The 16,834-nt window shown below is 34.9% G+C and overlaps 1 protein-coding gene across 1 annotated transcript; it reads right to left on the reverse strand.

The window, feature by feature from the left end:
- Positions 1–7,531: 7,531 nt before the first annotated feature.
- LOC145606967 (F-box protein CPR1-like) lies at positions 7,532–8,911 on the reverse strand. The gene has a single exon (XM_081662776.1). The coding sequence runs from the start codon at positions 8,909–8,911 to the stop codon at positions 7,532–7,534; it is 1,380 nt and encodes a 459-aa protein (XP_081518902.1).
- Positions 8,912–16,834: the final 7,923 nt, after the last annotated feature.

The following is a 16,834-nucleotide window of genomic DNA, read 5'->3' on the forward strand; positions in this document are numbered from 1 at the left end:
ATTTTTTTCTAAAGTTTTAAATATAAAATATTGATTTTTATACGTAACAGCTAGTCAACCGCTATTTTACCGAACACTCATACCTAAATTATCTTTCTTCACAGCTACAGTTTGTTGACAGCTAAAAGCTACCTACACAGCTGTATTTTGCCGAACACGCCCATGATGTACTAGAGAGTGGGAAGAAAAATTGAAGACCATTGTTGTTCACATGAACGATTTCAACCTAGTGCTTGAAATGTTGGGGCATGGATGAATTCAAATGCTTAATATGAATTATTTATGTATAGGACATTGTCATATTTGTCATATACACAAAACATGTATTCCAATTAGAAGCAGGAGAGAAAAGTAACCACTTGGCCATGCGAGTAGAAATTGAGCTTCAGAAAAAGATAACATTGATGACAAGACCGGTTATAAGGGGAGCTCACTAAGGCACAGTTAGGGCCTTCCTTTCGTGGGGCCCACATCTTGTTTGATTTTTTTTTTTAAATAAGATGAAAGGCTAAATCGTTATTCTTCATGCCATGCAATTATTTAATGACTTATCTTTTTAAACCTTTTTTATTACCCCATTTACTTCCTAACTAGTGTGTGGCCCGAAGATATTCCGGGTGATCGGGTTGTTTCTTTGAACACTTGTAATTAAATAGACTGGTTCATTCTTTATCATTTATCTAATCATTATTTGTTTATAATTTATAATAATTTTTCATTAAACCTTTGAACAAATTTTTTATGACTAATTATATAAACATGTCATATTTATATTATAATGAAAATAAAGAAATAATTATTATCGAAATAATTAGATAACTAAAATTAAATTATAACAATAGTTAATTTTTCTTGCTTGTTTATGTTACCTCGATGAGCATAAGTAGCAAATAGTAGGATCGATTTTTGTAAGAATTGCAGTAGTTAAATGTTTAGATCTCCATATACATATATGAGTCCAGTATAGAATCATGATTAATCTATGGATGGGATGGTAAGACATATAATGCATATATTGTGTGGTCGTGAGTTCAAGTATCATGATAGACAATTTTCACAAGAATATACTTAGTTGAAAGAAGACATGGAAAAGGTGTCACGTACATGGCACATGCATAAACGTTTTTAAAAACGCTTTTTAATATATAAGTATATATTTCTCATCGATCTTCCAATTTACATAAGTATAACTCTGAAAGCTCTTCAATTACAGTTCATAATATTTTCCCATATATTCTTCTAAATTAATCCCACACCATAGCCTCTTCTCTTTCTCTTATCTCAAGTTGTGGTGGATGGCATTTATCAATACGATGACAGGAAATTTTTTTTAACAACAACAGTTCAAGTAACTTAGTATTACACCAATCTAAGTGCAAAATTTCAATAATATCAAAAATAAATTTTCACATACTAGGGTTCAATTGTCATTTTGATTGATAAATTCGCTTCAAAAAATGCTTGGAGGAAAGATTCATGAAAATTTATGAAAAATCTTTTCGTTCCATGGCAAATTTAAATGATAAAGTTATGAGCTTTTGTGTATAAGACTTACAAATAAAGACATTTAACTATTATTTTTTTTCTTTATTTATTTTTTCGAGTTTTTCATAACATTAGGATTATTTTTGAAAGTTTTCAAAACATCTTAAAAAAACTGATCCAAAATGGTCTGTTCTTTGGTCCTTCAAATTCAAATATTTTTTATTTGGTCCAGTCTTTAACCTATGAACAACCTTAATCAGAAGAAACAAAGTAAGAGTCACCTAAAGGCAACTCGTAGCCAGAATGAAAGCATGATCAAGCGCAGCCACATATCATAGCTGATGCGCAAATAAAAGATGAAGGTTTGGAACTTAGGAAACATCAACCATTTGGAGCTCGTAGAAATAAATCTCCTCAAGAAGCGAATAGAGAGAAGAAGATTTTATGAAGCTCGCTAGCCCAAGCAACAAGAAGACTTCAGTAACTTCTCCAATGAGACAATCGAACTTAACACAGATGATTTTTCAATTTATTGTCCCTTGTAATTTGTAAGTTGATAAAGTTGTCAACAACTCGACAAACCTTAATACTAAAACAGACACCGGGAATGACACGTGTCACATTCTGGTGCTGTTTTTTACCTCCAAAACTCCACTTCCCCTTTTAACCTCTATTTTTTTTGTTAATATTTGATTCTATAATAATATCATTCTAAATCTTTTTTATTATCTGACAAATATATATTCCCTTTTATTTGGTGTTCATGATTATTCTATATAAATTTACCTAAATAATTATTTAAACTCTTTCAAAAAAATAAAAAATTACTATTTCAGCTCTTTTTTAACCATCTTTTAAATGGAGTATTATTAGATTTTGCCTAAAAAGTTATGATAAATTGATTCATTTAATAGATGTTAAAGAAATTACTCTAAAACCTCATTTAATTTTTTTTTTCAAATACCTCTAGCTAATATTTTATGTCAATTTCAATTCAAAATAATTATATATTCAAGATAATTACAATTTTGTTTATGAAATTTTACTACTATATGTACATATTATCACAAATTGATTTATAGAGTATAATATAGCTATTAAATAAATGTTGTGTTTAACAAATGATTTTTTTTAGATATAAAGGTGATATATTATTTATAATTTTGTGTATGTTTGCACTTCTGCTAATAAATTTTTTATGGAAATTTTAGTTTGTTGTTCGATTGATTTTGATGTTTATTAAAAGTGCATTTATAAATAAGTATTCAATAATATGGCCACTAGACTTAATCAAGCCCCACCTAAAAAATTCTCGAGTTCGGGCAGACTTAAAAAAAATCTATTTTTCATACATTTTGTGATAAAAAGTATGAATTTTTGAACCCTCTTTAGGATTTTATATTTTGGGTGAATTACTGGAGATAATTGGATGCAAGTTAATTTGATTTATAATTTATATGATTCAATTCTTTGTGATTGTTTGTTGATGGGTTTGAACTGGATTTTGTTTAAGATGATGGGATGATTAATAAATTAATGAAGTAATTAATGAAGTAGGACTCAGCTTAATTTGTTGGCTTTTTGCTCATTTTATAATAATTTGTTAATGTGGATTGATAGATTGACTGCTGTGATAGTTTACTGATTTGTTATTGTGATTATGAAGTTTGAAATAGTGGTTTTATGAAGAATTTATTGTTTCGATTCTTCACATTATATGATGTTAATTAAATTGATAATTTTTAAAAATATCTATTACTGTTGCTATTTGTTTATATACAAATTGATAAACATTGCACCATGGATTTATGTCAAGCTTATATATTTAATGTTTTAGTCGTGTTGAAATGAAAACATAATACAAGTACTACTTATGTGTTTTAGTATATGATGTCTTGGGATATTATTACCCCCGTTCCTTAATGTTCTTGATGATTACTACTGAGTATTTGCACAAGATTTAAGAAAAGAAGAGATTAAAATTTTGGGGTTGCAAATGGCAAAACGTAGCTCTTTAGTTGTGGGTTATGGAGGTAAACGATTAAAAAAGATTATTAAGTCATAAGTGTGAAGAGAAAGGAATGGACTTTTGATGAAAGCTTAAAGAGCAAAAGGAGCAGAAGTAGTACTTCCTTTGTACTTGTACATTATTGTTGCAAATTGTACATGCCAAATGTTTCTTAAAAGAAAAAGGCAATGAAAGCCATTTGAAAGGCAGACAAAACACTTAGACTCACATACTACCCTCAATTTTGATTGAAAATTATAAACATAATTTTGATTGATAATTAGCAGATTTTCTAAGATAGGATGAGTTGTGGATTGTAACAACTTGTCATTGTAATAACCGACTTTTCTTTGAGAGGAGAGTGTGAGAAAAGGATAATTTTCAAGGGTTGTACATGCGTATAGTACTATAGTGGCCTTTGTTGCTGTTGACACATTTATACTTCAAATAGAGTCCTCTTCCTCCTCCTCAATGTGTGTGAGAAATATGAGTGTTAGGTGCTAGGTTCAGGGCGTTCGCTGTCTCTGTCTCCAATTATTGCCATTCTTATTTTTTTCAAATTTTCAAGTAGCACAAAGATTGAAAAGAATTCTTTTTTGTTTGTTCATCTAAATGTAATGGAAGGGCCTTTAATTTGATTCTTAAGTCTGAAGGGCATTTTTGATTATGGTTTGAGGTTTTGTCATATTGGTTGTCTGTTCAATATTTTTTTCTTATGTAGATAAAAGAACTAGTAATTGATAATAATTGGTTTCTTGGCTTTCTTCTATTTGTATGATCCCAAGTTAATTAAATTTATATGATTTGACTCTTGTTTGAGCCGGAGGTATTTCTGATCGATTGTTCTGTACTTGGCCCATATTGTGCACACAGACACACAGTTGCTTTATCAGTTATGCGAGAAAGAATATTTGAGGTAGGAGGCTTTTAGTTTCATATTATGAATCTGCCTTGGAGATTGGACTTAACAAAAGATGTGATAGAAATGAGATTAAAACCTTTTATAAGCCTTGTTCTCAGCTGCATGTTCTGAATATCTTTTGCCAATTCAAAAAAACAAAAATGGTTCACTATGCCTGTGATTTTGGCTATTTTCCAAGTCTATTTTTGAACACAGAACTGTGCATTGGTCAAATGTCGTTATTCTGAGTTTTTCTTTGACATGAAACTCTCTACTAGATTGATGATATATATTTTTTTTTTGCATTGATGAATATGTGCTTTTTATGCTGGCTCTGCAGGCAGAAGCACTTGTTTTAGCTTGAGTCAATTACTTGGAGATGTCAGGAAGAGGTCATCTCACGGTGTCTGGGGTGATGCGGCATGGACCAACTCCTGGAAATGGAACACAGATTGATGAGATAAATCATCTTGTAATGGAAAATAAGAGATTGGTGACATCAATAGCAGCTATGAGACAAGATCGTGCCATGGTTGATGAGGAATACGTAGAGTTAAAGCTCACATTAGAAGTATTGAGACGGAAAGTGATATTCAAATTCGGGTTTTGCTTGAGAAGATTGCAAGAATGGAGTTAGGCCTTAAAGTTGGAGAGAGTGTGAAGAAGGACCTGCAACAAGCCCACAAGGATGCACAAAGCTTAGTGGTGACTAGAGAAGAGCTGACATTGAAAATTAAGCAAGCAAGTCAAGATCTTGACGAGTGGCATACTGACATTAAGAGGATTCCTAAATTGCTCTCTAAATTGGACAGTATGAAGCTGGAACACCAGTTCGGTGAGTGCTGTATGTGTTTGCGTTTTAACATTTAAATCAACTTGTCATTTTCTTGACCACGGAGTATTAGCAATGTAGTTAACCAATAAAGCCAGCAAGCTCTACAAAACATGTGCGTTCATTTGTAAGTGCATGCGTTTATAAGTGCAAGCTACGACATTTAAAATATGGCTTTCCTGTTGGATTTTATTTCATTTATTTATTTGTTTGTTTATTTGTTATTTATTCATTGGAGAGTTGCTTCTGCAGTCTGTGGACTGTGAAATATGGCAATGGTTCTGCTTCGCTGAAGTATATTTTCCATATAATTCTCTCCTTGCATCTTCTTTGTAATTTATTTAACTAGCAAAAGTTTTAGGTTAGATCTAACATTCTGGATTGGACTTCATGCAATAAAAGGTAAATAGCCATTACTTTGACATAGCCTACTGAAAGTGAGTTGAATTATTAAACTCCCTAGGTTCTTTAAGATCTCTGTGGGCAGATTAACTGAGATACTTCTATGATAGCATACTACAGTGACCGATTAGGAAAGTACAAGTTGATTTTAGCTTTAGACCATTTAGTTCAATCATCAGTTTTTGGGTTGTTGGCTTTTAAGCTTGATGTTTGTTGTTATAGAGGTTGAATTTGTCAGTCCTTGTACTTCGTGATTATCTCATTACCATCTTCTCTTTGAATTTATCACGTCAATTTCATTGAAACTCTTCTGTCATCTCTTGTTGTTGTATTTACATTGACTTTGGAATTGGTTCTAAACCTAGTGACTTTGTTTCTTTTGAAGTTCAGCCTTTGAGCATGAAAAACTCTTGAATCTTGATCTAGTGGAACATATGCAAGCGAAGGTGAAAAAACTGGTCAGCATGGATAGGGAGGTAGAAACCCTGCAAGCCAAAATACTGGATGTGGAGAAGAGAGTGCAAGGTTATTCTTTCTGGCTTTATATTGTATACTTTACATTTTTGGTGGAAATTTTGTTTCGGCTTTTTAGGAATGTCTTTCTTGGCTTATGTAGTTTAGTTATATTTTTTAATTTAAGGAAACAAACAATGAATATCCTATCTTAGTGAGTCTTACTGGGTATACAACATACCCTAAAAATAAAAAAAATAGAGGATTGATTTAGGTTTCCATAGAGCTTATAAGATTTTTTTGTTGTTTAAGTTCTTTGGTGGGAATTTGTTGCATTTGCTGACAGTTCTCTCTTGTCTTTGTGTGTAATGCCAGCTCCCTATGATGACGCACACCCAAATCAAGACGCACAATACCCTTCTCTATACCCGAGCAATGATCTATATTATGATCCATATAGAATAGCAGCAATGGAAGGAACAGTTTCTCATAGCAATTCTGGTGAACCACCTGCAGTTGGCGCCATCTCCAATTCACATAGGCATTAGGTGGCTTATGATCCAAAGTTCGAATCCTTGCACAGCAATCGAGATTGAAGCTATGAAACTGAAGTTTTCACATGAATGTATTGTTTGAGCCAGGTTTAGTGTTCGCTGCATTAACAACCCCAATATGTAGATCCAGGGACGTGGGGTTCTTAGCCAACAATTGTAGAGACAGAATGTCAGCTGTACTCCTTAGGAACCACCATTCTTGAAAAGGTAGATTGAATTAATGAGCAGATGAGCTTATGCTGTTAGAGACATCTTGCTAACAATTTGTGGGTTTGAGTGTTTGACAGTGTAGATGTATATATCTATATGACTATATCTTTCACTTCTTTCTCCTCCTCCCCTTAATTGCAGCATTTGCATGTCTTATAATAGTATACACTATATAGCATAGATGAACCTCATTTTCACTTGTGAAAGTACTACTAACAAGTAGCGACAGGGAGAGATACGGAGACAAAGACAAAGATCAGGGTCCTCTAGAGAATTCTCGTCATCCTCACCCTCCTGTCACTCAAACCCTCCCAGCCCCAGCCTCAGCGTCAGCCCCCCAGCCCCACACCCCAAAACTCCTCTCGGTTATCACAGTCCCCTGTCCCTTACCCAACCAGCCAATTTTTGTCACTAACTAATGCAAGTCAAATTTGATGAGGTGCAATTGATGCAATTTCAGGCAAAGTATGTCATAGGTTTCATGAAGATTTAATGGAAGCAAACACATATATAATGGACATTCATACATCTTCCTGTTTATAAGGTTGAAAACTAACAATGGCCAACTTCGTTATTATTCCTACTGAATGAAAGACCAAACACAAAAATCACAAAATTCATAACAAAACATAATCAACACTACTTCAATTCATAACAGAATTTTTATTTACTTGTGGTAAACCTCTTCATGCATCATCTCTTTTATCTAATTCAGCTTCACCTATGCCTTCATCTTCTTGATTCTTGATGGCTTGTCGTCCTCCACACACTGGAACAAGACTTCCGAGGGTCAATGCTAGAACCTTATGACGAAGAGGAGCCCCAGTGAATGTCAAAAACCTCTCCATTGTTTTATCTTCAATGTCATACCATACACTACTTTTAACGTCTAGTGTATGACCATCAAATTCATCACAAGGCACGAATAATCTCTCTGTAGACTGCAAATTTTTCCTAAGCAAAATTTCTCCTCTTGTACCACAACCATTAGGAAAAACAACAGAACATCTACTTATAGGGATACTTACAAACTTCATACACGATTCGTGAACTCCATATTCCTTCATCATCCAAATTTCTTGTTTACCCTTAAAATTAAGGGTAAAACACAAACACCCATCAAGAACCCCCACGTAAAATTTTTTACAATCAAGGTCGTCAACATGGTAAGGAAATGGTAAACTAATAATGGGCAATGGTAAATCATCATCAACCCATTTTTCGGTCTCAAGATTGAAGACCCCTATACTCGTCCCTTTGTTGGCTGGGTAGCAATACAACCAATGGACTAAGTGGTTGTTTACAAGAACACCATTGTTACAAAGCGCGTAAAAATAATCCGGATGTCTCATCAATGTAGCCGAGGTTTCATCAACACATCTCCAAGAATCGGCCTTTAAGCTATACACCAAAGTTTTTCTATGAATGACAAGATCTTCGTAGTTAAAGGGCAAGTGATGATAATCAAGATCAAACAATTGGCGTTCTTTGTTGTAGTAATCCACAACAACAATCTTATAATCATCATTCACACTGTCATAACCAAATCCAACACTCGTGCAAATCATATTTGTACGGTAACACAAGTCTGAGAATGTCAATAAGATGTTAGACTTAAACATACCTGTACATGGATTAAAAATCATCAAGTTTAACGCGATCTTACTATTATTGTTTTTTTTATCCAACCAGTAGTAATCATCATGGCGACAACAAGATCTAAAGCAGATTAAACCATTGCAACAACCTACAACATAAAGGTCGGATTTGCCACTAATGAGTTTAGGAAGGTCGAGACAATGATGAGCCCGGGGCTCGGGTGAATGCACTGAATCCAAATCTAATGAGTATAGGTGATTTGTGTTGCTGTTGTCGCCTTCAGGAGCAGCTAAAAAGATGACAAGATGGTTGGTGCCGGAAGTGATGGAATGACGGAGATGAAGGTTGATGAAATCTTTGGAAGAAATATATGTTTGGAAGAATTTGTTGATGCATTTGAACCTCATTAGGGTTTTTGTAGGTAGTCTATGAAGGATTTCATACAAAAGCATATGTTGTAAATTCATTGGAGCCTCAGAGATGTGTGTTGTTTCTTTTGGTTTTCTTATGAACTTGAAATTTCTTAAGAATATTTGGGTAGGGTTTATTTTGGGTGAAAAAATAAAATTATCTCGATTATATAAGTGTAGTCGTTTAGGTGCCCCTCGATTTATATAAACAAAAAGGCGCCTTTTGGCTAAAATATGGCGGGGTCAGGCCCAACTTTAGGCTCGTACATATCTATATAGTAGTATATACATACTAGGTTAGATTCCGTGCCATGCACGGTAATTTCAATATTTATCATTAGTTTAATACAATTATTTTACTATAAAAAATAATATCAAATTGCAAAACAGGATGAAAGTTCTATAAGTACAATTTTTTTGAATCTTTAAAGAAAACAGAGGAAGAAATGCATGTACGACTAATAAAAATAACCATGGATTACATTGCAAAGTTATAGATAATATTACATTATTGTATTATATGACTTTGTTCCCGTCATAAATAAATAAATATATAAATATTTGTTGAATGTGTAAAAATAAATATACTTGCCAAATAGAAAAGAAATATTATTGTAAAGTAAGTATTAGATTAAATACTTCTCTAAGAAGCTTTGAAAAAAAAAAAAAAACCTTTTGGAGGGAATATTTTTAACCAGGTTATGACAAGTGTCATTTCTGGTTTCGCCTTTAGTATAGGTATATTGATTGATTGATTACGAAGTAGCTTATTTGAAGGAAATTTTTCCTGCTAAACTCTACTTTATACTAAGTATTTTTTTTTTCCTTTTGGATTTTTGCAGAATTGTCAATTATGTGATTAACTTTTGGGCTACATTTTCAAGAAACCACTACGTCGTATATTTGAATTTCAATAATCATTTGAAAAAAAAAACAATCGATTACCATCTATGCTATATATTAAAAGAAAAATACACTTTAATAATCCCAACTATAGGCGATTTACCTACAATAATCCCAACTAAGGTTTATTCTACAATAATCCCAACTATTAGGTCAGTTTTCCTCTAGCAATCCCAAAAACCGGTTACCTGCTGAAAAGGTAAACTTTTTTTTTGTTTTTTAAATGCCACATGTAAACACATGATTGGCTTAATTTAAAAAAAATTAAAAAAAAGAAAAAAAGATCCCCAGATTCAACCAACCGTTGCCGTTCCCAGCCACCCACAGCTGATCGGCACCGGCCGACCACCTCCCTAACCTACCGAAAATGGCTGGTCGGTTCTCCCTCCCCTCGATACACACACCCTCGATCGACCCCAACCCCCTAACCACTCTCCTCCCTTCCCTCCGCTTCGCCGGAAAATCGATTAAAACAAAAACACAAAACACCGCCCATTCCTCCGCCACCAAAACAACCCTTCTCCGTTTCCCCACTATCAAATTCTTCTGTTTCGGTGGTCAAAGAAGGGAGGAGGGGCAGTTGTTATAGTGGCAGATTCAAGTAGGAGGCAGGTTTCGAGGGTTGTTGTAGCTTAGGTTGGTGGTTTTCAGGGTTGGTGTGAGCTAGGTTGGTGGTTTCGGAGGTCGGGGGTGGGTTAGACGGGTGGTAGAGGGTTTCACGGGCAATGGTTTCGGGGGTGCTGATGGTGCGATTTGGGTGGTTTGGCCGGTTTCGGGGGTGCGGCTGGTCGTGGGAGATGTTTCCAGCTTGGGTGGCTGGAGAAGGTGGTGTTTTAGTGTTGGGCGGTAGGAGGTGGAGGGGGTGGTTAGGGCTGGAGGTGGTGGTTGGGTCGTAGGAGGTGGAGGTGGAGGTGGTTAGGGTTGGCTGCCACATTTTTTCTTTTTTTTTTTTGGTTTTTTTTTAAAAAAAATTTTGGAACCACTCACACGCTGACACGTGTCAAACAACCTACAGTAATAGGTTGTTGACTTTTGTTGACCGGTTTGGGACTGCTGGAGGAAAACTAACCTAATAGTTGGGATTATTGTAGAATAAACGTTAGTTGAGATTATTGTAGGTAAATCGCCCATAGTTGGGATTATTAAAGTGTATTTTTCCTATATTAAAAGGCGTTCCTTTTAAAGGAACGGTGCCACGTGGCATTATTCAAAGTATGTGTGCTATGTCTCAATGCCACGTCATCATCCAAAGAATATGCTCCACGCAAGCTAGCCACTTCATTTAACAAAATAAAATATGCTTTGAACCCATAACCTCCAATACATATAGGTTATACATTTACCATCTCAACCAACTATTATTAATGTTTCAAGTTTGACATAATATTATATATTCATTTCAATTATTAAGTAAATTAGAGGTAATATAATCCATTTATTTTTCACAAGATTAAATATAAATACAGATGTAAGAAAAAAAGTGGCATTCGAAGCAACGCCCGAAACACTACAAACACTAACTATTCAAATAGTTGAACATAATTAAGTACACAAATTAGCAACTCGGGGCATCGCCCGGGGTACACACTAGTAAATAGATTATTTTTAGGACTAATCTCTTAGTTTAAAGAGATTTAGAAGAAATTGTTAAGTTATTTATAAGGAAATTTTAGAAAATAACACCACAAAAATCTCATAATTTTGATTGGATTTTTTCACATTTGCTACCACCTAAAAAGCCTTGCTTCAGATTCGCTACCGTTTTAAAAAAAAATTTACTTTGCTACCACCCTAAACAGAGTTTGTTAGAAATCACTACCACTTAACGGAATCCGTTAGGATTTCCATTAAGTTTATTTTTTTTAAAAATATTAAAAAAAAAAGAAAAAAAACCCCAGCCACCCCACTGCCACCACCTCCCCTCAACTGCCACCCCTCCCCTTCCCCCCCTGCCGGCGACCGGGGCCAAAAGATTTGGCCGGCGACGGCGACCTCACCCCCCTCCCTTTTCCCAACCCACGAAGCCAACCCCCCTCCCTTTCCCTCACCCACGAAGCCAACCCCACCACCCACGAAGCCAATCCTCATCGAAATCAACCCCCTCCCCGTTACTCCCATCGAAAGTCGACCCCCTTCCCCTTCCCCCACCCAAAAACTGACACTCCTAACCCTAAATCACCAGCCCGAAACCACCATTAACGAATTTTAGGGTTTCACTCATGGTGGTTTTGGGGTGGTGGTTTAGGGTTAGGGGTGGTCGAAAAGGGTAGAAGAAGGGGAAGGGGGGTCGATTTTGATGGAGGGAACGGGAGGGGGGCTGAATTCAGTGGGGTTGGTTTCGACGGGTGGGGGAAATGGGGGTTGGGTTCGTGGTGGGGGAAAGGGAGGGGGATTAGCTTTCGTGGGTGGGTGAAAGGGAGGGGGTGGGTCGCCGGCATCGGCCGCACGCAGGGGGGATGGGGAGGCGGTGGCAGTTGAAGGGAGGGGGTGGTAGTGGGGTGGTTGGACGGTGGTTTGGCCCCACTAACGGAAATTGTAACAGTGTAAGGAATGGGTAGTAATTTCTAACAAACTCTGTTTAAGATGGTAGCAAAGTAAAAAAAAAAAAAATTGAAACGGTAGCGAATCTGAAGTGAGGTGTTTTAGGTGGTAGCAAATGTGAAAAAATCCATTTTGATTATAACACACAAATTTTAAAACTTTTATTACAACACAAAAAAAAACCAAAAAATTGGTTTCACCACCACTTAAATTTGTCATCCAAAAAAAACGTTAAGTGGGTCCCACACAGAACACATGTCAATTATCTATTGAATAAAAAAATTAAAAAAAAATCCTAACATGCTCAAGCAGCCACCGCCGCCGGTGGTTTTCCACTGCCGCCACCGAAACCCAGCCCTTGAAGCTCCGAAACTGCGCTAAACCACCGCCATCACCAAACCATCATAACCCCAACCTAAACCAAACGAAACCCCGACCCACACCGTCGCCGAACCACCGTAACACCACCGAACCACAATTGTCGAACTCCTCTGCCCTACCCTTAACTGTCGCCTTATTGCTAAAACCCCAATGAACCCACACTCATACCCAAACCCACAAACCATCCTACTCCTCTCACCCTCACCTAGACCCAAACCCGTACCCGAAAACCAAATCGGGGTTGGTTTGTGGGTGACAGCTAGTTTAAGTTGAGGTTAGGGTACAAGATTGGGTGGGATGGTTTCGTCGGTCGACAGTGGTTCACTGGGATTGGGTGACGAAGGTGGGGTCTAGGTTGGGGTGACAGCTGTGGGAACCAACGCCGGTGGTGGCTGGGTTGAGCTTCAGTGTTTTTTTTTTAAAAAAAATATTTTCTTTTTCTTTTTTTTTTCATATTTTTTATCCAATAAATAATTGACACGTGTATAAAGTGGGGCCCACTAACGGTTTTTTGGATGGAAAATTTAAGTGGTGGTGAAATCAATCTTTTTTTTTGGTTTTTTGGTGGTGTTATTATAAAAGTTTTAAAATTTGTGGTGTTATAATTAAAATTGTTAGATTTTTGTGGTGTTATTTTCTAAAATTTCCTATTTATGATTCAATATTTACTAAAATGAATATATATCCATAATAAAGCTAATTGTAGAGTTGTGAGCAATGAAATTCAAGCTTCATCAAAAGTTGCCTTGCTTTAGAGCAAGCTTTAAAATTTTAAGCTTCAGATTAAAATCTCTCCTATTAAATAGCTTAATTTGATCTTAGGTACATTAAAGACCCCCCCCCAAAAAAAAAAAAAAAAAAAAGGTATGTTAAAGACCAAGATAAACAATCCGTTTTGTGACACACTTAGCTTGTTAAAATTTGCTATACTTTTTCCACTCTCCCCGCCCCATAATTTAGTCTTATTTTTATTTTCATGGTCAAACTTAAATTTTTTGACCAAATACTTTCATCATCTATATTATTATTAAAACTCATTGCAAAATGTTGCCATGTGTCAATGGCAATACATGTGTATGCTGCCATGTGTCACCTTCTCTTAACCAATGACATAATGCCAAGTCATATGTATAGTCACATATCTATCTATATTATTCTGAAAAGCAATCAATTACAATTTAAATTAACGTTGTTAATAAATAAGAATTTTAAGATGATAGAAAATGTTTTAGGTTTAAAAATATATAAACACACCTCCACATGATTCTTGGCCTCTTCAATTTCCATTTTAAATGTTCATAACTACTAATTTTTTTTTTTTTAAAAAAAAACATTTTAGTTTTGGTTTGGTAATACTCCATAAATAATAGAAACTAATTACAAACATGGCTCAAAAACCACAATCACTAATTGTAACATAAGTACATTATAATTATTCTTAAAAAATTTTCACAAGCACGTTCTTTAATCTCATACTGTATTACATTAGATAACACGGGGCATCGCCCGGGCCAAAAACTAGTTTTTATACGAAAAGTATAGTCATGCAATGTGTCTCAATGTGTTTTAATTTAGGAAAATAATGTCCGGAATAACCCCACCTTTGGGGCGTCCGCTAAAGATAATCCCACCATTGGGTTTTTTTTTAATTTTTTATTATTTTATTTATTTTATTTATTTTTTTTTTATATAACCCCACCTTTACCCCCCCCCCCCCAAAATCTTTTTTAATGGTCCCCTTTTACTTGGAATCGGTTGAGTAGTAATTTTTTGTAAAATTTAATTTACATGTGTCATTACTTGATTGATAAAAAATATTTTTTAAAAAAAACGTAAAAAAAACCGCCACCCGCCACACCAATTCAACCACCACCATCCCCACCACCACCCAAACCCAAACCTTAGAACCACCATCTCACCCAGACCTGAAACCACCGCCGCCTAAAAGCTGACCATGCTGATGACCGGAATCCCACCCAGCCAACCCAACCCCATTAACTCAAGACTATTCGAAACCCACCAAACCAAATCTGAAATTGGGTTTGACGCGAATGAAATCGGAGGACGGGGGAGGTCGGCGTGGCCGGATTCGTGGGACAAGGGAGTTTGCGCGTGGCCGGATTCGTGGGACAAGGGAGTTCGGCGGTTGGATTCATGGGACAAGGGAGTTCGGCGACCGATCTCTGGGAGGGAGTTCAGCGGTCGAATTCCGGAAGGTCGGCGCAGCCTCGATTGGTGGCAGGGGAGGCGGTACGACAGGTTGGTGGTTTGGCTAGTGGGTGGTTTTTAAAATTAATTAATTGATTTTTTTTTTTTTAATTTTTTAAATTTTATTATTTGGACCAATAAGGTGCCAACACGGGTCAAGTAATCTGCTATAATAGGTTAACTGACCGGTTGGAACCATTTGAAAAAGATTGACATTAAAGGTGGGATTATTTAAAAATAACTCAACGGTGGGATTATTTTAAAGACGCCCCAAAGGTGAGATTATTCCAGACAATTTTTTCTTTAATTTATAAATTACATATATTTTTTTCAATTTTTGTTATATTTTTTTCAATTTTTGTTAATTATAATCAAAGATATTGATGGTAAAAATGTTTCTTGAAGATTACAAAATGAAATAGACATTATAGTATGGGACGAAGGAAAGTTATAATGACAATCTTAGCTTAAAAGAATTTCAAATATTGTTTCCACAATAATATGTAGTGTATTACAATCTACAACTACATAGTAGGACAACACTATTATTATGTTCATGAACCAATATATACAACATTTATGGTTGTGTTTTGGTGAAAAACTCAAAGTTGAACTTGTTGTGTTAGTTGATTTTGACAAGCTAATTATATTAGTTTTTTTTTTTGGTGCAAACGAGAGGCAAAGCCCCAGCTAATTATATTAGTTGAATTGACTAACAAATTTTGTTAGCTAATTGCATTTTTTTTTTTTGGTAAATAGCTAATTAATTAAAATAATTTGAGTATTTAAAATAACAAATAAATACATTCACATATTTTACAGTATTTTGGAAGGGTTTTGGATTAAATAAGGATATAATTGTCATTTCACCTAAATTTTTTTAAATAAGCAAATGAAAAAGCTCCTCAAGCTTATTTGGTGGAATAAACTCTTCAAATTAGCTAACCATCATGCAAACACCCTAATTAGCTTATTGAATTGGTTAATCATCTAGAATTGGTCAAAGAAACTATTTTTCCCCAAAAAACTCACCAACAAAAACACTCTTAGGTCGTGTTTGGTGAAAAGCCAAAAGCTAATTGGTTTAGCTAATTTTGGCTAGCTAAATGTATTAACTGATTTGACTAACTTATTTTATTAACTGATTGTACAAAAGTGTTTGATAAATAGATGATTGCTTAAAGATGTTTGAGCATGTGAAATGACCAATAAGCTAATTGTAGGGGGTAAGCAATTGAGATAAGATTTTAAATTAAAAGTGGATATAAGTGTCATTTCATCTTAAGATATTGAATAAGCTAATGAAAATTTTAAAAAGAGTTTATTCAATTAAATAAGCTCTTTAAATAAGCTTTCCACCAAACACTTTAAGTTAGCTTGTTTAATAGTCAATAAGCTAATATTGGACAAAATAGCTAATTTTCCTCAACTAAGCTATTTAACAGACATAGCCTTATATTTTTTGACAACAGCTAAATGCATTAAATTAAACAAAGTTGCCTCCTTTGGATCCTAAAATTTTAGATCTCCAAATCCGACCCATTGCCTCCTTTACTTGGTGGTGATTTTTTACTTGAAGATAAAGTTGAGGATGAGACCGTAAACACAAAAAGCATCCCTTGAAAACTTGTAGAACTTAATGATGAAAAACATTTTCTTTACAAAACAAGGGAAGTCAAAATTTTCAACTCGCTTCCTTACCATCTTTTTACTTTCCTCTCAGGCTCTCATCTATCCTTACATTCTCACTTCTATTTTTTTTTTATTTTTCTTGAACTTTTTTTGTATGCATCTAAATCCAAACAAAGGAAAACTAATTTGCAATTGTATTTATGAAAACTAGTTTTTCATTGAAAAAATGTTTAACATTAAACACCTTTCAAAAAAAAGAATGTTTAGCATCAAACAAAACGGGTCTAAGGAAAAGGAAAAAAGCGGAAGAATACA

Source organism: Chenopodium album, chromosome 23 (genome assembly GCF_948465745.1).
Source record: "Chenopodium album chromosome 23, dcCheAlbu1.1, whole genome shotgun sequence".
NCBI lineage: Eukaryota > Viridiplantae > Streptophyta > Magnoliopsida > Caryophyllales > Amaranthaceae > Chenopodium > Chenopodium album.

Excerpts from the sequence above, each read along its gene's own strand:
- LOC145606967 (XM_081662776.1), bottom strand. The coding sequence starts at position 8,911 with ATGAATTTACAACATATGCTTTTGTATGAAATCCTTCATAGACTACCT.